Below are 24,886 nucleotides of genomic sequence, written 5' to 3' on the forward strand. Positions count from 1 at the left end.
AGCAGGGAGGCAAAGCCCAAAGCCCAGCTGCTGAGACCGTGGGTGGTAGACGGAAATTAAAACAACACTCTGGCTGTGTATGGACTGAGAAATGTGGCGTACTGACCATGGCAGATTGGGGCACTACTGGCTTCAAAGAGATCTTCAATGTAGTTTGTGTCTATAGGTCTATGCTGTCCTATCCTATATCTCTATCAGACTTCTTGGTACCTGACAAGAAGGCTTAGATCGTTCTGCTTTGATTTATGCTGCTCACAGTGGCTGTGATGGCCCCTTCCTACTGTTCCTACTATACTATTGTTGCTTCTGCCTGTCTGCATGTCAGGGGGGACACTTCTGATAGATCTTGACATTCCAGCAAGGTCGATGGCTTTTCCAGCTCTGCTCTTCTGTCCCCTCTGGCCAGCCTAGCCAAGTGTTTCATGGTCACTGCTTTGTTTCAAGGAAACTCTGAGAAGCTGCTGAGTCCCTGTACAAGGCACATGGCATTGTGGCACAGCTCATCAGCTCCTCTGTCCTGTACTTTCTTGAATTGAAAGCTGCTGCTTTCTCTCTCTGGTGCCAATTGTTTCTCTAAATATGAAGAAATGAGGAATGAACTTAAAGGACAATCAGGGCAATAAATCAGTGAATGAATTTCAGTTTCAGTGTAAAGTGATGTGCAGCTGGGACAGAGAGAATGACAGCTCTGAATGTCTGATGTTATTCTGAACATCACATATGAAATAATGTGCTCTGACTGATCATTACTGCAGAAGTTATATCCTGAGCTTGTTGAACTTTCTAGCTCAGCTGAAAACCAAATGGAGAACATAATTTTGCCGCTGATAAAGCTGTAGTGCATCTGCATGTTGTCTGTTGTGTGTGCTTTGCATGCACGGGCCCTTCATTCCAAAAAATATGAAGTATAACTGGAAAGATTCAGATAAGTTCCACTGACAGATACCTGGACAGCTTGCCTAAGGAGACAAACTAAGCAAGCTATGACTATAACCTGGAAAAAAATACAACTAAGATAGGATCAGAGATGCCTAGAAGGTCGGGAATAATGTGGAAAAGGTGACCAGGGAATCAATTGTTCACTTTGTCTTCCAGTGCAAGAATCAGGGGAGCTCTAAAAGTATGTAAAGGTAAGCTTTAAAGAGGCAAACTAGGAAAAAAAAATAGATGAAAAATCTTTCCTTGCACAGTACCTGTCTGAACTCTGTCACTACATTGCTACATGTTCAAAAGCAAACTGGACAGACTCCTGGGCCTGGGACAGTGCTGAGCTGGTATCGCTCTGTATGACAGCTGATGAGTTGAGGTTCCTGGAAACCATGCACCAAATCTTGGTCACCTCCACTCTCTGTCTTGGGATGCAAAAGTGGGTACCATCACCTGAGAGTGGAGACATCCTACCATACAGCACTAAAAAAGCAGCTCTTCTGGGCGCTGCAAATTTAAAAAAAATCAGATTTGGCCATCAGCACTATTTTCCATGTAGCAAGCAGTAATTTACCTTTCTCAGCTGTCCCTCCAGATGGCAGTGGACTGGCCAGGTGCCTGTCTTCATCTTTTGCCTTTGCTGCATAACGGCACAGCCCAACATTGTTCCCAGACAAGTGGTCTTTCCTTCAGAAAAGAAACACGTTGACCTTCCAAACTCCCATCCAGCCTGGGGGCATGTGACTGCCTATTGCTGTTATCCTCATCGATTTTAGTTTCCCTGCCCCACAAAAATACTTCATTTTTGTGATTGTAGGCAAAACCTTGATGTAGGTTAATCCTTTCTCACACCTTTCGTTCTCTTGGATCCTAGGCCAAAGGTTGCTTAAGCATCAATGTCAAACAGACCAAAGTTTAATGTGCTTGGAAAGAAAGAAAATAGGTGGGATAGAAAAAATATCTTAACTAGTTTGACGTGACTAGTTTTCTTTTAAGAATACTTTGACTTGAAGGATTTGAGAAAGGATAGCTAAAAGTTGGTGAGGGAATGATCCCATGGGTGTAGGGTTACGTACACTCGACTTGAGCTTAGATTTGATTTTCCTTTTAAATGCTAGTGGTCAGGAGAACAGTAGCTAATCAATACAAACATCAAAACCTAGAAATGTGGGCTTTTCTGTCAGCATCACACAGGCATTTTTAAGTGTGGTGCTCAATGCCCTGTTAGCAAGAGGAACATTCAGTGTATGTTTGGTTTTGCTTGTGGGGATTTGGAGATAAAAATGTGCATTGCAGGTGGGTTTGGTTGCTCTCTGTCCTTGCAGCAGTCTGGATGTGAGTAGGTCCCAGAGTGAGTGGGCAGCAGGGCTCAGACTGGGGCCTTCCTCATGGAGGGGGGAAAATTTGTAGCTAGGCTTGGCCTCTTTTAAAAGTGCATGCAGTCATCTTAGTTCTATCAGTGATAATAGACCTGAAACACATACACATTTTTCCTTCATGCATAATGCTGCTTCATAGTTAGGATTATTTAGCTTATCCATTACCTCAGTTGTCTGAGGACACACTGTAAAAAAACTATAGAAAAGGCATTTTAGGCTATGTGAATGACTTCAACGTAAGGAAAACATGACTAAGGGCTGAGAGAATGTGCAGTGAAAATTACCCTCTTTAGGCTGAAGAAAATTCCCAGAAAAACGAGGCACGCGGGAAATGCCTGGCTCTTAACGTAGCTGGTTGTACATTTGTGGACAGAAAGCCAGCCCTCTATAAATTCATCATACTTTGTATCTGATAGAAAATACAATCAAAGGACCTTGCTTTTATCTTCTTTTCTCTGCCCTGGAGTCAATCTGGCCAGGCACATGTGCTTAATGACTTCACATAATAGAAACAGAGAAAACCACATGGGTCTGTTAAGTACCCTGATTGTGTCATATTGGTGCATTTCTGCTGCATCCAGAGCCTCCCTGTGGGGCAGGTTTGGGGTGTTATTGCCTGGGCACTCTCTCAAGTAAGTGGTTTTTGAAATTTTACTGCAACAGTCAGGCACAGTTATAACAGCGATGAAAGCTTGCAAATATGATTTCCTTTTTATCTTAAGAGCTGAGGAAGGGAGTAATCTTGTATTGTCAAACCCCCAGTTAGTAATAAAAGCTTTCTTGTGGTGTTGTTCTGGCTAGCTGAGATCCCAGTCCCACTATCACAGCTGTGTCCTCAAACTCCTGTGGCTGCTTTGTCTCACTTTCTCACTCAGGTTTTCTTATTTTTTTATGAACTAATTCAGCCAGTTTGTGTGCTTTTTAATACTGAAAACAATCCTCTTAACATGCCCTTGGCATCATCTCTCATGCTCCCCAAAGCCAGTCCTTGAGGCACTAGAGCCCTGCCACTTGTCCTTTATTTCTGCTTGCTGCTGTAGTTCCCACTTAAGCATTTTGCAGAAGCAAATGAATGGGAGACTTGTCTTTACCCTTCTGCTTAAGAATTCTTTCATAATTTCATATGGAAGCGTTTCAGAGTGGTTCACAATGTATTTCTGGTGTTCCTACAGAAAACCTGCAATATCAGAATTCTATTTCCAATAAGGAGTAGAGAAAGAACTGTTCAGGAACTTTGTAAAATCCAGACATAGTGTTTTTTCTTCTACTGATGCATATATTTTAGTTCAGATTTAAGAAATGTTTCCTTAGTCAAGGCTTAAAAACATTGTATAGGAAGGAAAATGGAAGCTGCAGGTAGAGGACATGTCTGCTGACTGGTTACCAGGTAGAAGAGCCACATGAGGTGCAGGTTGTCTGCAGCATCAAGGAAAGCAGAATAAAAATAATCTTGGCAACGTAACAGAAACAGAATTATATAAAAAAAAATTAAATTAACTGTGCTAAGCATACAAAAATACAAAATTACATCTGGTGAAGTAAAGGTGCAAGGATTTTTCCTCAGAAAAACACATTAACCTTTTATGGAGGTAGATGTGTCCTTGGGAACTTGGGAGAGTTTCATAACATGAGAAGGAACAAGAAATGACAATCTGATAACACTTCCTCAAGAATGCATGGCATTCTTTGTTGTGAGTTTCATGATCTCCACGGGATGTGGATGACTCAGGCTAGAACATGAAAAATGTAGACCTATAAAGGATTTAGTTACTGTAGGTGTGGGCAAGCATGAGTTCTTTGTTGCTTCCCACTACGTTATAGACCCTGTTATAAATCAGCTACATGTAGTATTTCTTTAATGAATGAGAAGTAGTACAGATGAATGACCTTGGAAGCAACTTAATGACAAAGTTAACTATGCCTAAAATTGAAGTCTGCTTTCTGCTATGTGATGTAAATCTCTAGGCTCTCCCTGAGAAGGGAATTTAGTTGAAAAATCTTGTTAACAAAGGACCATTTTTTTCTAAAGATAGTATTAGTGTGAATATTTTAAGCTAAAAAAAAAAAAATAAAAAGCCTTTTCTTTCTGTTTGCATCTTTGCAATGTATGTGGGAACACAGGTGGGCTGGGGGAGAAATGGAAACACTTGCATTTCTTTAGGTTTTCAGTGGGACCAAAGTTTTGGACTTTGAGCCTTGTTCAGTTCTGCATTATTCTTGGTCTCTGTGAGGCTGAAGCTGATGTAAAGCTGGAATGCTACAACTGGGAGTCAGGCATCTTGTCTTCAGGCTTTTCCCATCCTTACTAAAACAGATATGATCCAAAACATGGCATTGCATGCTTGTTGTGTCCTGAGAGTCTCTGTCTCTGAAATTTCAGCCAGCCAGGGTCTACATTTGTGTATGAGCCTGATATTTATAACCCAAACCTCTGAAACCCAGCAGCTCTTGTGTTGCAAGGCGGGTATTGTGTTGTCCCCTTGGGAACGAGGATTAGCGCAGACGTGCCTGCTCGCTCCCCAGCACAGGTGCTTAGTGAAAGAGTAACTGCTTGCAGGGCAGAACGGAGGTCCTTGAAAAGAATTAAGATTGGGCTGATATCCAAGCTAGGAGCCATTCCTGTCCTGTTTGGTTTAATTCATACTCATTATATAAATATTGAACAATGGTTGCTTTTTTTATAGGTGCTGAGCGCCTATAGTCTCAGTCTATCAGGAGCAGTTTTGCGTACTCAGTGCGCAATCCTTGAGGAAAAGACCCCACAGAGGATGCTTAATCCTGCTGCTTGCAAGAACCATTGCAACAACGTTTTCTACTGCTCCTTTCCATTAGGTTCAGTAGATTCTTCCATAAAGGCAGAGATAAAAGGAGCTATCTGTACTTGCTGCGTAGCAAAATGGCCCTTGACTGCCTTGGCAATCACAATTAGCTATTTCTGAGGATTCTGTTCTCGCATTACTTCGGGACTGCTAATGTGTTTGATCTGAATAGCTGCACTTTGTCTCCTGGCAGACCATGCAACAGATGAGCGACCACCGCTACGACAAGCTGACAGTGCCTGACGATGCCGCAGCAAACTGCATCTACTTAAACATTCCCAGCAAAGGGCACGTCCTGCTGCACCGAGCCCCCGAGGAGTACCCGGAGAGCGCCAAGGTGAGAGCTGCTCCGGGCTGCCAGCGAGGCCTCCAGCAGCTCCCTTGCTGCAGTGGGATGTGTGGGAGTCCCAGAGCCAGCAGGCCACGTGCACGGGGAATGTTCCTGCTGGTTAACAGGGATGGGATGGCCCCTGCTGACAAATCCGTGTCTGTTCGTCCTGTAAATACTTAGAGAAAAGGGAAAACAAAGATGCACAGTGTAATGATTTTCCCTTACATTTTCTTTCCTGAACAGGTATTTGAAAAGCTGAAGGACCACATGCTGATCCCAATAGCCAACACAGAACTGGAGAAAGTAGATGGGTCACTCACCTGTTGCTCTGTGCTTATTAACAAAGCTTCAGAATTATGAGTTTACAGAGTCCCTCCCTTGTAACTGGCAATAATGTTACACACAAGGTAGACGAATCTGTATCCACACTTTTATTGTTTTTATTGACAATCTACTGTACCACTGTGCTACTAACCCTTGTTTACAAATTTTTTGCATTGTGAATTTTTATTATGTCCTTGCAGATGGTATTTAAGATGGATGTAGGGTTTGTTGGGAGCACATAACTCCGAAGAAAGTTAGTCCCATGGGCTAGCGGAAGACAATTATAATGGCTAACCCTTAGCTTTAGTGATTTAACATATCTGTGTGAAAATTTTATGAAACCCAGCTAATTCTCAATCTTTCAAGCACCTCTGTTGTCTTTACACTGTTCCCTTCTGTCTTCTCTTGCTCCCTTGCTCTACGTGTTTTTTTCCTTCCTCAGTCTTCTACTTTCAATGGTGTAAAGTATTAGGGGGACTGAGGAAAACTCAGTGGGTTCATGAACCAAGTACCTTTTGTAGTAGGGAAGCTTTCCATACACTAGCTGGAACAGTAGGCAGTGGATTAGGCTCACTGCCCTGGCCACATCACAGTGCTGCTGCTGGGCAGAGTTGTGGCTGGAATCCGTTTCAGACATCAGGTACCAGCTTTGGAAAAGCTTCTTCTGATGGGAGTGTTCAATGACTGCCTGGGAAAGTTGAATGACAGAAGAAGAGAGTAGTGCAGCCACACAAGTTGTCTCCTGCAAATTCAGGTCCAAGTCTCCTGCTAAGACCATGACTTTCAATGTGGTGAGAATGGGAGTGGAGTTTTTAAAAAGGCCAGATCTTAGGAAGCCTCTGGACCACAAAAATTCACAAATACAGAGATGCAAAAGAAATCTCAAGGATGGGGGAGTTAAATCTCTTTGTCTACATCTTAATCTTTTTTTCTCCTTTCTGTTTTCTGTTCTTTTGGAGGCCACTTACTAGCAAAATTCAAAAGAAAAGGGTGATAGGAGGAGTTGAAGGACAGCTATTCCTGGATTATGCCCATGAATAAGGGAAGCTATTTTTTCCTGGAAGATTGTCATTTTTTCTTTATCTGCCCTTGGGACAGTTTTCCTTGGAACAATAACCATCTTATATTTTTTTAGTGGCATGAATATTCACTGTGGTATTCAGTTAAGGCAAATATAATTTTTGTAGCAAATTCCTCAACATGTTTACCCACTGAGTCATAGTTTTGGGTTTTTTCCCCTACTGCAAAGTGAAGCACACACCAATTGTATTCACATGCTTCTTGTTAAATCATTTGTAAACTAAGGATGGGAGCAATTCCTAAACAGAGGCAGTAGTGGGAACTCTCCAGAGACTGACAAATAGTCTGAACATGTTATCAGCTTCCTAGACATTTCCTCCACCTCTCCTGAATCACTTGTGGCATGTTGCTGAGGTACAGTAGGAAGTGAGTGAGGGGGCTTGGGCAATGTGGTCTGCAGGAAAGCAAACAGTATTAACCAAATGCCCACCAGGATATCCTTTGGAAACCTGTGTGCTGTTTTGTGCAGTCATAAGGGAGGAAACACAAGTACTCATACCCGTAGGTTCTCTCTGGCATATTTCACACTGCATCTCAGCAGAAATGAGAGGAAAACCTCCTGGCAGCTACCAGAGTACCCCTGATGCTTCATGGGTGCACTGTTTGTTGTGATGGCACGAGGTATCGTGGAGAAGAGAGCAGTGATGAGCAAATGTATTGTATGTGAAAAGAATGCGTCCCAAAGGAACTTCTTCAGCCAGCCAAATAGCAAGTGCGGGGTTTTTCTGTTTATGACTCTTCTGTCCCAAAGGGTTATCCTAATGTTTCCCCTTTGTCTCTTCCATTCCTATGCATCATTATTTAAACCTGAGCCAGGTGATCAGGCTCTAAAGATGTAAATGTTGCAGTGGGGAATCTTTTTCTGCCTTCCCTTGGTGCTTTTTAAATATTTGATAAAGTATCACGCATTTCAAAATAACTTGACATTAAACAGAGATTTTGTGCTCAAAAGTTGCCCTGCAGTATTGAGCTGTAAGCTCCTAAAGGCAAGCTGTACTCTGTTAAAAACCTGTGCAGCCGTGGGAGCTGTCAAAGCTGAAACAGTCCTCCCATCCCAACTTGTCTGTGTACCTCCTGGGGCCTGGCCCCCATCCATGTCCTTCAGTCCTCTTCCCTCCTCTTGCTAGGGAGCCAGAGCATCCAGCTACACTGGGAGAGTTAGGTTGTAGGACTTCTATTTTATTTATTGTTAAATATTTCTATAGTGTTGGTTTTTGGCTTCTTCCACCCTCCTTCACCTGTCACCTGTCTCCTTAGACTCTCATTTCTAGTTTGCTCATCAAGGCATGATAAAGCTCTTTTCTCTCTTAATCCCAAGTAACTTTTGACTTCTGTTGTCTCAGTTCTTTCTTGAGTCTTTTTCTTCACTTCTCCTTCTTCACTGTTCACAGTATCCCAAGCCATGATGGACTGTCCTAAACTCACTCCCTCTTTGAGTAGGTGCCAGGAGAGAGGAAAAACTGAGAGGGTCTGCTTTGAGTCTGAGCAACTTTCTTTGAGCTGAAAGGATGACAGCAGGAGCTGTAGATCCAGAGAGTAACTGGCCTCCTGGGTGACTCCTCTTTTTAAGATTTCTCCAGAAAAAAGAGAACCATTTCCGATGACACTGCTGTTACCTTGTGTCCTTGAAAGCCTTAGAATGGGTGACAATGAAATCCCCTGGCTCCCTAGGGGAAGGAGAGGATGAGTCGGGATTTCAGAGCTGAGAAACAGCTGTATATAGACAGAGAGGTTGGGTTTTCATCTCTTGCCATTTAGTTTTCCTTGGCTTCAGGGCTGCACTTTGGTGTACAGAAGGCAAGGGAGTGGCTGAGGGACCTGAATTCCTTCAATTGTTGTATTCAAACTGTCTAACTTCTGGCACAAAATTTAGGTGCTTTAAAACCACACCTGCTCTCTCTCTCTCTTGGCCTCCGTAGGAATCACAGCCTCTTAACATAGATGCTCAAAATTACATCTTAGTCTGCTGCCAAAAGTTACCTAAGCTGGTTAGTGGGATCACCTTCACCTCACAGCTTCTCCTGCTAATCTTTATTCTGGCATTAGAGAGAAAAATATTATGAGCACTTCAGTTTATGTATTTGCAGTGTGGTACTAAGAACTAAAATCATGCCAAATGTTTCTTGTTCTTGCTGTTTGCTGTTTATTTTTCTGTTGCCCAAACAATTCATTTGTGAGGACATTTCTGCAGTGACACATGTGCATCTAATGCATGTCCGGTGCATTTTGTCACCAGAACATTTCTCAGATGCCTGATATAAATCATCATTCTTGATTAATATAAATAATAAAATCAAATCTCAAACCAAAAAAGGAGATGAGACACTGAGCCACTGATAATTGCCCACATAAAACTCTTGATAACAACTGTCAGGCTGTATGACAGAGCAGACCCATACAGAAGTTCTTGTGGTAATAGCTCAGCAATGTGGCTTGAATTATTCATCAAATGATTTTTCCTTTCAGCAATCAGTTTAGCTCAGTTGAAATGAAAGAGACAGAATGTGCATTATAGATATTTCATGGATATTATCTTTGCTAAGAGTTTAGGGAGATCTGTGATATGTGGGTTTCTTTCTTCAACAGGATGTGAATACAGTGTCTCTCTCTCTGTAATGAAAATGTGAATGCATACTGTACCTTATGAAACAAACTTGAATTCTTCCATTTATGTATTTTTGTGTTTACCATGTTAATAGTCAGTTTTCAATACATGCCACTTTGTGAAGCTATGCTCTGATTTTTTTTGGTGATTTCCATGTGATAGGAATAGAGCTCATAGGCACCACTATGTCCAGGTTTGAAAACAAAAAGACAGTATACAGAATGCTGTTTGTTCACAGCAAATTGGAAAATATGGAAGCAATGAGCTTTTGATTTTGTTCAGCTTCATGTATGTTTAATCAGTGAAGTCAGAGACAAATTAATAGAAAACATCAACATCCACATGGAACCATTGGAGGAAAATAACTTACTATTTAAGATTGTCTATTTTTGCTTTTATCAATAAGGAAGCTGAAAAGATAAGCCTGCTTAAAGAATGGTATTTGTTAAGTGGTTGTGAACAAAGTATCAGTGGACCTCATGTATTTTCAGAGAAGTTTTAACTGGATGTGTGATGTAAATTGTATAGAGTTGTATGTGAATCGTGTTAGTCACTGTTTTACATTGTATTGTTCTGCAGTGCACAAATGTGACTACTGAGCACGGAAGCGTTACATTCATTAAACTTAAAATCTTGTTGCAGTATATATTTCCCCACTTTTTGTGCCAAAAACATCAGTACATTCCATAATCAGTTCTAATAGAGGTTTGCACTTTGATTTTTTTAATTTTTTTTTTTTTTGGGTGACTCTTGCAGTTTCAATACTATATATCTCCATCACAAAGGAATAAAGTGTCGGTTGTACCGTGCCCTGTGTAGTTTGTTCTTCTTGTTTTGGAACTGAAAGTATATGTACTTAATATTGTTTCATGCTGTCTTTTTATTTCCAAGCTTATTACATATCTAGAAGTAAAGCCAATTGTAGACTCTAGCACTGAAACCTTTAATTCTGTTAGGGGAAATCTTGACTCCTTAAAAACAAATTATAATTTCAGACTCTACATCTAAGAATAACGTGTAGAGAGGAGATACTGCCTGTGAGTGGTCATGATTAATTTTATTGCTGCCCAAGGTAACAGAACAGATATTAACATAGTAGAGTATGTTTCTCTGTAGTTCCTGAATTTACTGTAACTTACAAAAGGTGAAACTACAAAGGTTTATGGCATTCCCGTTATGGTAAAATTATTCACAAAGCTCTTGTGTCTTTTCTCCCCACAGTCTCAGGAGAGGTGACTGCACTCCAGACATTGCTTTGGGGTAACATGACAGATAACTGCATGTTTTATGTCTAAAGCCTTCCTGGTGTGTGTTACAAATAGTGCACGTGGGGCTACTCTCTGCTTGCACCCTTGGGCTCTAATGCCAGCAGGCTGCAATATCAGGATTCAAGAGCTGGGGAGACAGTGCAGTTACTCCAGGCTCCATGCATGTGTGTGTGAGGGCTCGTGGGCCATCAGTGCCATCTCCTGGCAGTCCAGGAGTCAGTTGTTCCAAGTTCTTTTAGCTTTTTAAGAAACCCAAGATAATTTAACAGAGTAGGAATTCATTAATAAGCTGTGGCAAAATAATTAGATCACTTTCAAACTGTATTTTGCTAGTATAATAGGACTTTAAGCAAACCATAATCTATTATTCTCCTTGCCAGAGAAGTAGCGACAAAGGATCTAAATACAGCCTTTATACTGATTTTTCAACACCAGCTAAAAGTTGGATTTTTATACTAATGTATTTAATTCAGTGCTTGCCTAATGTGAATACATTTGTTGTGATGCAATTTATATTTTAAACTAGTTCATTTACATGGTACCCATGTCTACAGGAGAGAGTTGGTACCAATTTACTTGAATTTGTTTCTAAATGGCAATGATTAAAAATTAGAGAATATAGACAAGCCACACCCACTTGCCACATTAAGAAGTTTCTCATAGACTATCAAACCTGAAAAAAACAAAGTCATGGTAATTTAACAAGGAGTGTTCTGAGCATAACTTAGCTGTAGGATATTACTTCATCAAGTAGAGACTTTACAGTTGAATGTACAGATTCAGTCCCCACTCTAAGTACATACTGCTTAAAAAACATTGGTCTCCGTCTCCTGCATCCTAAAGCCCAGACATTCTGATGCTGTCAACAACTGCACCCCCAAAAATTCATTACCTGTAGGTTTATTGCTGTGACTTAGTAGCTGAAACATGCCATTGATTTCTGCTGGTATCTGTTGAGTTTGGAAAGGGCCCTCAATCTGTAGCTAAACCTAACTCCTTCCCTTCTCTCTGCCTGGCAGCTTTCTTCTTCCTCCTCCCTAAGGAACTGTGGTGTAGAGTCCCACAGCTCTCACAGAGGCTGGGCTGTCCTGCCAGCTCCAGAAGGGGCTTGTCCTGAGGACCCAGATCCCTGAGCAAGGATCAGGAGGAGAATGGGATGAGAGCAAATGAAACTTCCAGGGAGAGGCCCCTGCTCAGCAGTAAGGACCTACTGCCTGGAGAGGGCTTGATCAATGAGGACAGAAGGGGAAAAAAACCTGAAGCCAGTCACAGCTCCGAAAAGCTGACTGACCTCCTGGAAACTATGAGTGTTACATTTTCTTTGCCTTCACAGGGAATTTTGTAAAAACCTCTGGATTGTAAACAGTTTTCAAATTTTATTTAGCAAATTTATGTTAGATAGACAATACATATGTACATATTCATAAAACAATGCAATGTCCAAAATCTTCCCAGATGCCTTGAAGGAAATGATGCCTAACTCACTCTACATTGAGGCTCACTTCTGAGTATCAAGTGGCTGTTAGTCTCCTGAAATGAGTTTCATGCAGAGAGTAGCCTTCTTCCTGCTGCCTGGACCATTAAATCCTGGTAGGGTGTTTTGGCATTAAGTCTGCTAAAACAGATTCTGTTCTTGTATTCTCTAACCACATGCTCTCTTCCTGACCGCTGAAGTTAAATCTTTCCAGTTTGTCTCCTACACGGCTCGGGAATCAGCAGCCTAACCCTCCAGACATCACATGGCTTTGAACTGCACCTCTTGCTGAGCAAGGTTATTAACAAATATTCTAAATCCAGAATGCATGACAGATGTTTTTATCAGCAGTGTTGTATGGAGCCAGCAAAGTCCACAATATAATTCACCTTGAAGAGGAAGAACTGAAAGGCATGTGATTTAATAAACAAGGGTGGGAGTCAGGGGTTGGGAAGATGCCTGGCTCTGTTTCAGAAGTGCCACAATCAGTTCTCTGGGAAGCATCAGAGAAGCTGAAAGTTTTCCACGTATTTTGGAGGCATAGCACAGATTAGGGAGAATCAACACAGGCACTTGAACTTGGAAAAAAATGGTCTGCCCTGCAGCCCTCTGAGCAGGAAAATAGAAGATAAATAGTTTACTTTGCAGAGATACACAGCTTTGAGAAATTCTAATGCACTACAGAAAAGAAAGGCTTCTTGAGGCAGGAATAACACAAAGGAGGTCCTGGGCTTTGAGCAAAGGTGTGACCCCAAATGAGCAGCAGTCAGGGCTGCGTGGCGAGGGTGGGTCTGAAAGAGCTTTCACTGAGCAGAGGTGACCTCTGCAGTGGGGCAGGGAACGGAGCTGGCTGGGTGTCCCCTGACAACCAGCTTGGGGATTGGCCCTTATTTTAACACCCAGTTCTTCAGAAATCTCTCCTGTCACCAGGTGCCTAGTCCTTTATTGTTCAAGTGTTCTGGGCAGGATCTTCGTGTTTATTTTAAAGCTGGGACTGCTAGCACTGTAAAATAGGTATTGTCACATTTAGTATTTTAAGTACTATTGCATTAACAAAGCATGTCAAGCAAAAACTTAACAAAACTGTAAAGCTACCATAAAACTGGCCGGTTTTCCTTACTGGCAGCAAATCTTAGTGTTGATCTCTTCTACTTTATGTTCGTGTTTATCTGCTGAAACGAAAGCTTTTAGGAGCGCATGAACAGCCCGAGTTCCCCCCGTGTCAGCTGCGAGAAGGAACACGGATTACGGCAGTTCCAGGGCCCCTTTCCCCGGGGAGGCGGCTCCCCCTGCTGCTGCCTTGGGGCACAGCCCCGTGCAGCGAGGGGCTGCAACTCCGCCGCTTCCCAAACGCTGCGGGCCCCGCGCTGCCCCGCGCCCTAAGCCGCCGGCACGACGCGCCGGGAGCTGCGGGCCCCGACACCGCTCCCACGCTCAACCCCTTAGCGGATGGGCTGCCCTACATCCCCGGCGAGCAGAGCCCCCGGCGAGCAGAGCCCCCCGGCGAGCAGAGCCCCCCGGCGAGCAGAGCCCCCGGCCGGCATCCCGGCGCTCCCGCGGCGGGTGAGCCCCTCCTGCCCCAGCCCGTGCGGCCACAGCGGCCTCAAGCGCCCCGGGGGCGGGGCGGAGCGCCCGTCCTGAGCGCCCATTGGCGGAGCAGCCTGGGGGCGGAGCGTAGCTCAGACCATGAGCGCCCATTGGCTGAGGCGTCGGGGGCGGAGCCCGGGCGGAAGCGCCGCCCCGCGCGGGTTTCCCCTGCGGCGCCGCGGGGGTTCCGCCATGGAGGGCCCGGGGTCGTGGTCGAGCTCGGGGGGCGTGGGGCGGCCGCTGACGGAGGACGAGATGGCGGAGGTGAAGAAGGATGTAAGTGGCGGGCGGGGCCGGGGGCTGAGTGCCCGGCCCGGGTGCAGAGCGGCGAGTTGGGCCCGTGCGCGGGCGGGGGAGCGGAAGCGCTGTGGGAGCGGGCGGGAGGACGGCACCGGCCCGGAGGCACCTCCGGGAAGGCGGCGGGGAATTTCGGGCACGGCTGTGCCCTCCGGGGTCCCGCCGGTGTGAGGCTGATCGTGACTCGCGAGCACTTGTCCCGGGGCCCGGTGCTCGGGCCGAGCCCCGGCCGTGCTGTGCTCTGGCGGCCGCTCGCCCTGCGGGGGCTGCGTTCCAAGGGCAGAGCTGTGAGGGCTCGGCTCTCCCGCTGAGGCGCAGCAGGAGGCGGACGGGACGAGAAACGCGGTACCCAGGGCTTGGCTGAATTGTGTGCGGTGACAATAAAGTTCTTTCTTAGAAAGCGTGGATTTATTCGTTAAGTGTACTTAGATTTTTTTTTTATTGAGGCTTATTGTTCTATATTTTCCTGGGTTTTCCCCTATACTTACTCACTGATGTCTGGAATCTGAGGGAAGACTTCATCCTGATTCATTCTGGATTAATTTATCTCATTGTGAGATTGGGAAGCAATGTGCTAACCAACTTCAACATGTGATTGCTTGTTTAAAAAAAAAAAAAAAAAAAGGAAAATCACAGTTTATTGTTTATTTATTGCCTATCCATGGTTCTGTTTGTAATTTACAGTGTCTTATGTTTGACTCATTGGTGTTTTTCTATGTTCTTTTAAAGTGCAGTGAAGGCTCCTTCAAGTTTGGTTTTTGTTTCTTTCTAGCTTTATGCTTATGTGATTTCCTTTAAATGCTTTGTCATAATTCTATGAGACATGTTTTTCAAGCTAGTACTTGTTTCTGTGGAATGACAGGCTAATACTGCAATAGGTGGCATTGGGTAGTTACACCAAAAAAGAGTAAAAACTACTTGAGTCAGACAATACAGGTATAGCATGACAAATATGTTAGTCTGGGTCAGTGACTGAACCCAAGGTTGCCTCTCAGAAGTGCATGATTGGCACTTCAGCCCTTAATCTTAGAGGTCCTCCCATAGTAGTCGGAGGAGAAAGGATGGAAACCTTAGGTAGAAACAACATTCATTTTACCATCAAAATGCAGTCCTATAAATCTGACTTTAGGGCTTATGCACTCAGATTTTAAATGTTGTGGCTCCAACATGCTGGTTCAGTGTAAATTCACTCAGCCCTCTCAGGGCTGTTCAGGTACCTTTGATGGGATCTCTGCGAGCCAGGGTGCTGTGTGTGATAGGGGAGAGCACACCTCAGGAAGCTAAAACTGCCAAGGGCATCTTGGTCTGGGCAGGCTCGTGTTGAGGAGGAGTTACAAAGGTTGGAGTCTTGCAGTTGAGAGCTGAGAAGCATGAGGGTGAGCCATATAAAATTACTCATACAATGGGGTAGGGTTGCAAAAGACAAAACACAGCCACTAATGTTGTTGAGAGTATTTACATTTATGGATGAAAGTGCATCTCTATTTGTGTATTTTGGATGTCAGTAATTTGTTTAACTTGTCAATGGTGGGATTTATTTACAAACCCTTTGAACTGTGAGCGCATACATGCTGTTGCTCTGAGACTGCTTTTGCTCAATGTACAGAAAACATCAGTAACTGCAGTATTTTGGAGTTGTGCCTCAAGGATACAATCAGTATGGAAATGTGGCGATCAGTGAAAATAGGTCTATCTGTAGACAAAGTGAGCAGGTGCTGTTTGATATAATTTCATTTTGACTTGACTGTTTTGAAATATGCTAACCTCAGACCTTATGTAATCACATTTTCTATAAGTAGTCACCTTATTTCTTAACAAGCATTGGAACTCCTGAGTTCAGTCAAAGAGTTAAGAAGAGTCAAGAAAGCAATAATTAGGTAACAGTTTTTTAAATTTTTTTTTTCACCAAGAAAAATCTCAACTAAGTAACACAATGGCAGCCTTAAAAATTAATTTGCTAACCTGTATCAAAATCACATGGATTCCAAGGACAGGCTTCTGAATAATTTGAAATGTTGATTAATACTAGTTTGTTTTATTTTTCAGGCTTTAGAAAGGATGCGTCCTTACCTGTGTGACAAAATCATAGCCGAGAGACACTTTGATTACCTACGTTCTAAGAAAATACTCACTAGGGAGGACACAGAAGAAATTTCTGCTCGATCTTCCAGTAGGAAAAAAACTGGGAAGTTACTGGATTACTTAGCAGAAAATCCAAAAGGACTAGATACTTTGATTGAATCTATCAGACGAGAAAGAACACAAAACTTCCTGTTACAAAAGATAACTGATGTAGTGTTGAAAGTCAAAAATGAAAAGCTCGAAGCTCTTAAAGGTAACCATTTTTAAATAATGTTGTGTAAGATGTAAGTTTTATTTTGAGGGTATGCAAAATTAAAATTCAAAGCTAAAGTCTTCCTCTGGTATTTGGAACAACATGTTTGGAAATATCACCAGTTTGTGTTTGAGAACATGCATGTATCCTAATGCATGTATCCTGGCTTTTTACTATCTGAACACATCCATCATAAGTAACAAGTTGCTAGAAAAACCCTATTGTGTTGTTATGATGGATAAATCTGTCTTCACATTTCATTTTTGCTTTTCAAAAGTAGGTGGTTATCTTCCATCCTGCATTTCTCTTGAAGCTATTTGCTGCAGTGGCAGGATGCTCTGGTTTAGTTAAACTTTGTGCCTCAGCAGAAGATGTGCTAGCAAATGCAGCTTGAAGGGAGTTCCCCTGTATGCCTTCAATGCCACAGCTTAAAAGGAGACACTGTAAATACATGTGTGTGTTTTTTCATACAGCCTTAGAGGTTTTGTTGACACCCAAACCTCGAAGTGACTATGTGTGATTATATTTTAAGGCAGAGGAAGAAAGTATAGGCTTTCTACACCAAAAGTGTTACTTCCCCTTCCATGCTCATCAAAAGGCAAATAAAGAAAGAAAGAAATATGTTTTAACCGTAGAGATGAAGGGCCTGAGGTTTTCTCTGGCTTCAGGTAAAATAGCCTTCAAATGCTGTCTACTTTGGAGCAGAATCATCAAGTGAAGCTCTTAAAAGTTTGAAGAAGACAGTGAGAAAAATAAAAAAAAAGTTGGGCCAAAGGGCTAAAGTGACTTTCTAAACAGAACTTTAAGTTACGGTGCATCTTTGTCAAGTACTGTCTGGTACTAAGTGCAGAGAAACCATTCACATCAGCCTAGATAACTTACATGTTTGTTCTTTAGTTTGTCAGGAATTCTGGATGTCACAGGTGAGATGAAGGGTTATTCTGTTAAAAATACAGACAATTGATCTTTGACAGTCTTGCTGATATTAAACCAGAGTTTTAAGACATGCCCATATTGTAACTAAATCCAGTATCTGTTTTTTTTGTCTTAGGTCTAAGCTGCAGCACCTGTATGACCTCACTGTATGGAGGAACAAATAATCTTTCTAGATCATTTTCTGATGAATCAAATTTCTTTGATAAAACAAAAGACAAGGAATCTACCCAGATACATCACCCAGAGGAAGATTATAGCACTGCTGCATTTGTGTCTGCTGTCTCTCTTCATTCAATGAATTTACCAATTGCAGAGATGGGAAATTCACAGTGCAGCGTTTTCTCAGCCACCCTCCCAGGGCCTGGAGACCCTGGTGCACCCCCACTGCCCCCAGAGCTCGAGTCAGACCAGCAAGAGCCATGTACTAGTTCAAGTGACAATTGCTTTTTGCCTTTAAGGTCACGTTCTGTTCAGCCACAATGAACACAGTGACTTTCATCTGTTCATCTGAATGGTACTGAAACTTTGTGTGATATCTCATAAAGGCTAAAAATGTTTTCAAACTGTTAGAAAAATTAGAGGAAATAATCTATGCAATTTCTGGTTTAATTTTGTAATTGTATGATGCTGGAGCTGCTTGACTTTTTTTGTTTGTTTTATTCTTTAGGGAGCTTTTTTCAAAATATTGTGGCATTACACCAGCGAATGCTTGATTTTTAAACCAATGTGTAAAAGATTTCACATTTAGTTGTAGATAGTTTAGCTGGAATGACAGAACAAATGGGGTTTTTCTTTCTACAGAAACTAACAAATCAGCTTTTCCTGTTTTCTTCACGTTTCTGTGATGGTGAACTGGGAAAGATGGTTAGGAAAAGTACTGAGTATGGGAAAAAAATTTGAACTAAAAGCTTAAGCTTACTTACCAAAAAGCTTAAACTCATTTAAGTTAAATGTTTCTCACTGGGATAAATTCTGCTCTCCATGTATGTGTGTGCTGCTCCATTTGCAAAAAACCTCACAAATCTGGCCAAATCCATGCTTATTAGCAAAGAGTCTTCTCCTTGTGTGAACTCTGTCCTACTGATAAATCAAAAGGCATCAGTATCGCAAATACGCTTCTGCAGGCCTTGGCATATTCTTCTTGTATATTAGTTAAAGATTCCTGATTTGAGATGCACTTTAAATATAAATTCTCTTTAGTACTGGAAAAGGAATGTAGACTGCTCTAGTGGCATCATGAGGGCTGTAAGAAAACATTATTGTAGGATGCTATTAAGGAACAAAGCTTGTATGCTTTGTCCCCCTTGGGAAGTGGAGGAGAAGTTGTGTGACAAGGAAGTATCCCTACCTGAAGGACTCTTGGAAACAGAGCACTTCAGATACCTCCTCTTCAAAGCAGACAGACAGGTTTACATTTCAAATTGTTTGGAGTCAAATGCATTTTAAACTGTTTCAACATGGGAAGGTTCTCATTTCTTGCCACCATGTAACATCCTGATTTCCTCTCATACTCGAATTGTAGCCTACCTTTTGTGCAGGTGCCTATTATCATTTCAAAATGACCTGGTGGATTCTTAATTTGACATGTGTACAGTTGTGTTCTGCAGCAGTACACTTCAAAGTGATGGGATGTTTTCAGTATATCAAAGGGTGGGTTTGTATTTAGGGCCCTAAATTATTTTGGCTCTCATACTGTGTTATAGCCATGTAATGCTGTTCCAGTGCACACACGGGTAATATTACTAAACTGTTCTCCTCTTGTGGAGACAGGCCACCTGCAGGACCTCAGTATAGTCTCTATAAATTGTTTTTCATTATTATTCTGGATTTGGAAGTAGATCAAAATAAAATGAAATGTTCAACTACACTCCATCCTGAGTATATGAACATCTTACATGTGAGAAAAATGTGTTTGTAAAAATCTTTGTTTTTCTTCTCTACATCCACAATCATAGACTGTCCAGACAGTGAAAATGTTTTTCAGTGAAACTGCTTCAGTTTGATGGCACTCTGGAAATAAAGTGCCTAAATATGCAAGCCACACTTTTCTCTTTAACATGAGATTAAGGATAAGATAAACTCCCTGTCTTCCATTAACTTAATTTGTAGCTGCACATACTTGGGACGTCTAAAAAGTCATTTGTGTGAATGCCCACTGTAACCACATGAAGAGCTGTGCTTAGGTTGGAGTCCCTTCCTGGGTTCTTGTAAAGAGAAGAGAGTGAGCAGGGTTGGCTTTAACAGAGAAAATGCATCAGCTCAGGGTGGAGGCTGCCTCGCTGCTCCCCATCCTGCCCGCAGTGTGCAGCCTGCAGGGAGCCAGCTCTGCAGGGACCACTCCCAATGAACCTGAGACCTCAAATGAATGTATTATCATACCAATTGTTTATAATGTGCATTTTTAAAACTTATTTTTATCACAACTTTTGAAATAAATTCTTTTGTATAATTGCCTGTTTTTCTGCCTGCTTCTCATTTGTAAGATGCACAGGTTGCAAGAGCAGTTCATGCCGTTACCTTGATGTGTGGTTTTGGTTTTGTGTGTGCAGGAGGCTTTTGTTCTCCTTGTCTTTATAGAGAGGTTTGTCTTTGGTGGAAAGTCTGACTTAATGTGAACTGCCTGTGTCCGCAGGGCTGCACCAAGAGCAGTCTGTAAGGAAAACATGCATGTGAAATCAAGAGCTCTGCTGCTTAAGTAGTTTCTGCAGTTCGTGACTACTATTACTAACGTGATTCTTGCTTTTTTTTCAAATGACTCTATTGCTCAGCTTCCTACGGATGTGAGAAGAGTGTGTCTCGATTTCATTCTTAAATTAAGATTTTTATTTTTATTAATAGCAGGGAAGAAACAAAAACTTTGAGTGCTGAGAAGCATGACTCAAAAAAGAATTTGCAAATGTGGCAGGCACTGTGGTGTCTCACTTCAGTGCTTGTTTTCATTGGACTTTGTGTCTAGGGCTTACTTCAAAATAATGATCATGGTATTGATTATGAGGTCAGCTGGATATGGTTTATTGTCTTTACAAGTATGGGAAGTGATCACAGTAAAACCAAAACCCCTTCCTCAGATATTTTCTTGCTTATGGTAGTATAAGTAATCTGAATATAGAATCATAAAATATGCTGAGTTGGAAGGGGCTCACGAAGACCCCTGAGTCCAATTCCCAGCCCTGCACAGGGCATCCCCTGAACCTGTCAGGCTGATGATGCTGTGATGCCCTGGGGAGCTGTTCCAGTGCCCAGCCAGCCTCTGGGTGAAAAAGCTTCTCCCGATACCCAACCTAAACCTCCCCTGCCTCAGCTTCACCCCGTATGAACAGCACCACTACTTTAACTGATGCAGTAATGTACGTAGGAGTCAATCACAAGGGAGGTCTAGTACTTTGTCCAACAAATTTGAAAAATCGTTTTGGTAGAGATACTTTCTGGACGGGTGATGGCCAGTGCTGTGTCTGCCCTAGGTGAGCCGGTGATCAGACATTAGGGAAAACGTGTTTTCCCTCCACGTAGGCCCGCAGGTGTGAAAAGGCAGAAATGAAGGTTGGCTGGGTTTCGTGTCTGCTGTTCGGTGTCTGGTCACTGGAGGGGAAGCGCCCCGGCGGGAGCCCGCCCGCCCCGGCAGCGCCGCCTCCGCGGCTGCCCCGGCTCCCTCCGCCAGGGCCGCCGGGCCCGGAGCAGCCGCGGCCCGGAACCCTCGGCGCGGGCGCGGTTTCCGCGGGCGGTGCGAGGCGCGGCCCCGCCATGGCGGCGGAGGGGGAGGACCCGCTGGGCTATTTCGCGGCCTACGGCAGCTCCAGCTCCGACTCGGAGCCCGAAGAGCCCCAGCCGGACGAGCGCCCGCCGGGAGCCGGCGCGGCCTCGGGGGGCAGCCCGGGGCGGCCGCGGCTGCCGCCGCCCGACGAGCTCTTCCGTCGGGTGTCGCAGCCGCCCGCCTTCCTCTACAACCCGCTCAACAAGGAGATCGACTGGGAGAGCCGCGTCCTGCGGGCGCCCGAGGAGGTGCGTGGGGCGCGGGGTGAACCGAGGCGGCGCCGGGCCGCCCCGAGCCGCGCGGGCCGCTGTGACGGGCGCTCTGCTCTCTCCCGCAGCCCCCCAGGGAGTTCAAGGTGTGGAGGAGCAACGCCGTGCCCCCGCCGGAGACCTACAGCCCGCCCGAGAAGCCGCCGCCGCCGGCTCCCGCCCTCGACATGGCCATAAAGTGGTCCAACATCTACGAGGACAATGGCGACGACGCGCCCCGCCAGGCCGGCAAAGCCAAGTTCCTGCCGGACGAGGAGCAGGAGCTGCTGGAGTCGGGTGAGGCCCTGGCTTGAGGCGGCCGTGCCTCGCACGGGCTGGGTGTGCTTCCCGAGCCAGCTGGGCGGGCGGGTTCCCTGCGTGCCCGGCCGGAGGAAGCTCTGCTGGCTTCTCCTGCATCCACTGCTGCCCAAGGGCGGAGCGCTCTGGCTGCAGGGACGGGTGCACTGCGGTGCCGGACTTTTGGCTTTCCTGGAGTCAGCGCAGACCCTCGAGCAGTCTCTCTGCTCCTCTCCGCCACTGTCATTAGCAGGGAAGCGTTAGAGTCTGTAGCACTATAAAACCAACAGGTTCAGTCATGGTGCTGCTGAAACAGAAGGTGGTGTGAGAGCTTCAGGTGCTGCTGTGTTGACTTTAGCTGTAGATGTAGGTCAGTTTATTTTTATAACCTTTGCAAAACTTGGGGTCCAAAAGATGAATCAAATAGGATGTCCACGGGACAGATTGCTGAAGAAAATGTTCACTATCCTCTTCACTTTCAATGATGGTACAAGCTGCAATGGTAATTTAGGAAGTAAAGAAATACTCGATGGGTAGGAGGAATATTTTTTGTTTTTTTAATGCTGGAGAAAAAGAATAGCCAGCAACAATCAAGAACAGAACCAGAAGAAATTCTGGGCTCTCAGAACACAAAATAATGTTTTCATTCATTGGTAAAGTTGTCAAAAAAGCTTTACCAAAAGAAGGATTTTTTTTTTTTTGCTGTCTTGCATGTTTTTTGGTTCTGGGTGTTCTTTCCCAGTAGCAGTTTTTGTCTTGCTCCATGTGTTCTATATGTTTCCCCTGTCTATGCCTTTCTCTTAGCCTTCATGCAAAGGAAGAAGGTAAAAGGTTAATTGATCTTGACATTATTTCCTGCTTCAAAAATGTAATTTTCTAGCTTTTTCTGTTAGCTAGTCAAATACTAATTTTTTGGAACAGGTACTGTACAGTATCATAAAGCCTCTTTAGTTACCTGCAGTGGTTTGTGGTAGTAGAAAGTAACCATTCCTGCTTTGTTTACATACTGTCTGCATTACAAAAATGAGGATGTTGTTAGTTAATGCTACAGTGTCTTTTTTCCAGCCATCTCAGGTGTGGTTAAGTCAGTTGTTCTGAGACAGGATGGTGTTTAAGAAAAAACTTTGTCTTTGCTGACGTTGATTAACTCTTTCTTTTATTTAAAGATGGTGAAAAAGATGATGAACCAGCTTCTGCCAAGAAACGTAAAGTAGAGTCTGGAGAGCAGGCGAAGAAGAAGAAGAAGAAGGTATAAGCAGGCCATTTTGGATTTAGACATAATGAGAATTTCAAGGAGCTTGGATTCCTCTGCTGGAATGGGAAACAAATACATGTTTACTGCATTTCTCCCTCGTATTGGGTAGGGAATTTTTTTTCTGTAGTTCGCTTGCCTTTTGGAAAGCACAAATTTAAACGGACGGTGTTGTGGTAGAACTTGTTTACTGAACAAAATTTAAACCTGTTTATTTGAAACAAGGATTTAGAAGAGAGATCCATTGCCATGGATACTTGTGCTTATGCAGGTTACAGGGCCTCACAATCTTTTGTTTATCAAGAAACGTGGTAACATGCGTTTTTCTGGACTGACTTTTCCATTGTGTCAAAACCTTTTATAAAGGAGTATGTACTAAAGATTTTTTAGGTACTAGTCTGTGATATGTTCACACAATGTTGTTTTTAAATATATGTATAAACTGCAGATAGTCACTGGAATAAAACTACATTTGAAAACGTCTGTGGTATAAATATTGCATTGCATGCTTGGTGAACAGGAGCAATGACTTCTGGTTTATATGCCATTCACTGATGTGTGACTTAACAGATTCCTCAGGGCTTTTTTGTTTAAATAAATACACAACTAAAAACTGAAAAAAAATGGACCTAAAAATGGAGTTTAATGGTTTCATTTATTTATTTATTTATTTAGATGTTATGGTATTTTCATCAGTGAAACATGAGACTAACTGATTGAGGGAGAATTGAAGCATTTAATGTATTCTTCCTGAAACAGAAAATAGAATCAAGATATTTATGTAGACAAAAGTTGTGACAAAGCTGTGATAGAGTCTTTGCTGCCAAACTGTATTTATTTCAGTACAAATGGTAGTCTTCTCAAAGTGCTAGTCAGTATATGTTGCATTTGTGGTATGGTGCTGAATGGGTTTTTGGGTCTGTATATGACAAGGTACCAGCTTGTACTGGACTGAAGAAAAGATTGCTGTATATTTTCAGATAAAGATTCTGTGCCTTAGAAAATCTGCAGTGAGATTAGCACCTACTAATAGAGATATATGTAATTAAATTGTAATGTAAAAATACGTGTTTTCTATTTTCCTTCTGTCTTGGACTAACTTTGGCAGAACAGATTCTGTATACATATGTGCAAATACGATGTTAATATTTTTTAAGTGATTTTAAGAGATTTTTTTAACCTCAATATATAGAAAATTCAATATATTAATTTTTATTGAATATATGAAGTTGTTAAGCAGTTACGCAATTCTAGACTTGGCAGTGTGATAGTGCTGTTTCGGATCCTTGTCTACCTGCAACTCTGCAGACTCTGCAACTACTTCTTGCCAGTTTCACAGGCTGTGGGGCCAAATCTGATATATTCCCCCTTTCTGTGCCATTAGTCTGGAAACAGTTCAGAAAATGGCACTTGACACAGGTGAGGTTTCCCTATGCCCACCTTTCCTAGCACAAACCCAGATACCAGACGCTATCCTGGCAAGCTCCAGGATGAGAGATACTGTCATGGCAAAGTTTATGGAGTGCCAGCTCTCTGTAGGGTTTCTCAAAATACTCCATCTGCATTTTTGACTCTTACAGTAGTTCTGTTTGCTTGAAGAGTGTTACAGCTAAAGGTTAATGTCACCAGCTCTGGAAATAGGATGCATTCCCATGACTGCTGTGACCAAGGAGGCTTTTGTCCATTTATTTTTTGCTCTTCTATTCCACAGGGCAGCTCGGGAAGTTATCCTTCCAATTGCTCTTTTTGTTTTCAGACCATGTGGTATATGTAGTATCCAGTTTTCTTGATCTTAACACCATGTGATACTCACTTTCCAAGGAGAAAAGCAGCATGTCTAGCCTGGGAGAAGAACAATTAATTGTATTATTTGCAGATTAAGGGAATCTTCATTCTTCAGTGACTATAACAGATTCCCTGTTCAGGAAAAATGGCACAAACAACTCTTCACCTTTTTCTGAAGACATCTGAAACAA

The 24,886-nt window shown here is 43.1% G+C and overlaps 3 protein-coding genes and 1 long non-coding RNA gene across 4 annotated transcripts in view; 3 read left to right on the forward strand and 1 right to left on the reverse strand.

Annotated features, from left to right (window-relative positions):
* The window catches only part of DDAH1 (dimethylarginine dimethylaminohydrolase 1), a 57,974-nt gene extending 47,700 nt beyond the window's left edge, over positions 1-10,274 (forward strand). Inside the window, exons 5-6 of the mRNA XM_086901540.1 lie at positions 5,319-5,462; positions 5,700-10,274. Of these exons, the coding sequence (XP_086757666.1) occupies positions 5,319-5,462; positions 5,700-5,816 (261 nt within the window). The 3' untranslated portion in view covers positions 5,817-10,274. The remainder of the gene's footprint in view (positions 1-5,318; positions 5,463-5,699) is intronic.
* A 1,815-nt stretch (positions 10,275-12,089) lies between these two features.
* LOC111932842 (uncharacterized) lies at positions 12,090-13,798 on the reverse strand. Its single transcript, XR_002866386.2, has 2 exons — positions 13,303-13,798; positions 12,090-13,210 (listed from the first exon to the last, which is right to left on the reverse strand). It is a non-coding gene; the product is annotated as an uncharacterized LOC111932842 (long non-coding RNA).
* A 96-nt stretch (positions 13,799-13,894) lies between these two features.
* On the forward strand, positions 13,895-19,816 carry BCL10 (BCL10 immune signaling adaptor). The gene is made up of 3 exons (XM_086901541.1): positions 13,895-14,070; positions 16,138-16,426; positions 17,478-19,816. The coding sequence occupies exons 1-3, from the start codon at positions 13,987-13,989 to the stop codon at positions 17,843-17,845; spliced, it is 741 nt and encodes a 246-aa protein (XP_086757667.1). The 5' UTR covers positions 13,895-13,986; the 3' UTR covers positions 17,846-19,816.
* A 1,213-nt stretch (positions 19,817-21,029) lies between these two features.
* C9H1orf52 (chromosome 9 C1orf52 homolog) lies at positions 21,030-23,534 on the forward strand. Its single transcript, XM_086901542.1, has 3 exons — positions 21,030-21,361; positions 21,451-21,658; positions 22,825-23,534. Exons 1-3 carry the CDS (start codon positions 21,104-21,106, stop codon positions 22,911-22,913), a joined length of 555 nt encoding a protein of 184 aa, XP_086757668.1. The 5' UTR covers positions 21,030-21,103; the 3' UTR covers positions 22,914-23,534.
* The last annotated feature ends 1,352 nt before the right edge of the window (positions 23,535-24,886 follow it).

The sequence above is a fragment of the Cyanistes caeruleus genome, chromosome 9 (genome assembly GCF_971803275.1).
Source record: "Cyanistes caeruleus chromosome 9, bCyaCae1.hap1.1, whole genome shotgun sequence".
Taxonomy (NCBI): domain Eukaryota; kingdom Metazoa; phylum Chordata; class Aves; order Passeriformes; family Paridae; genus Cyanistes; species Cyanistes caeruleus.

Bases quoted from the DNA above. Each gene is read 5' to 3' on its own strand.
- C9H1orf52 (XM_086901542.1), top strand. From the start codon at position 21,104: ATGGCGGCGGAGGGGGAGGACCCGCTGGGCTATTTCGCGGCCTACGGC. The intron at 21,362-21,450 runs GTGCGTGGGGCG...TCTCTCCCGCAG, and splicing joins TCCTGCGGGCGCCCGAGGAG to CCCCCCAGGGAGTTCAAGGT. The intron at 21,659-22,824 runs GTGAGGCCCTGG...TTTTATTTAAAG, and splicing joins GCAGGAGCTGCTGGAGTCGG to ATGGTGAAAAAGATGATGAA.
- BCL10 (XM_086901541.1), top strand. From the start codon at position 13,987: ATGGAGGGCCCGGGGTCGTGGTCGAGCTCGGGGGGCGTGGGGCGGCCG. The intron at 14,071-16,137 runs GTAAGTGGCGGG...TTTATTTTTCAG, and splicing joins TGGCGGAGGTGAAGAAGGAT to GCTTTAGAAAGGATGCGTCC. The intron at 16,427-17,477 runs GTAACCATTTTT...TTTTTGTCTTAG, and splicing joins AAAGCTCGAAGCTCTTAAAG to GTCTAAGCTGCAGCACCTGT.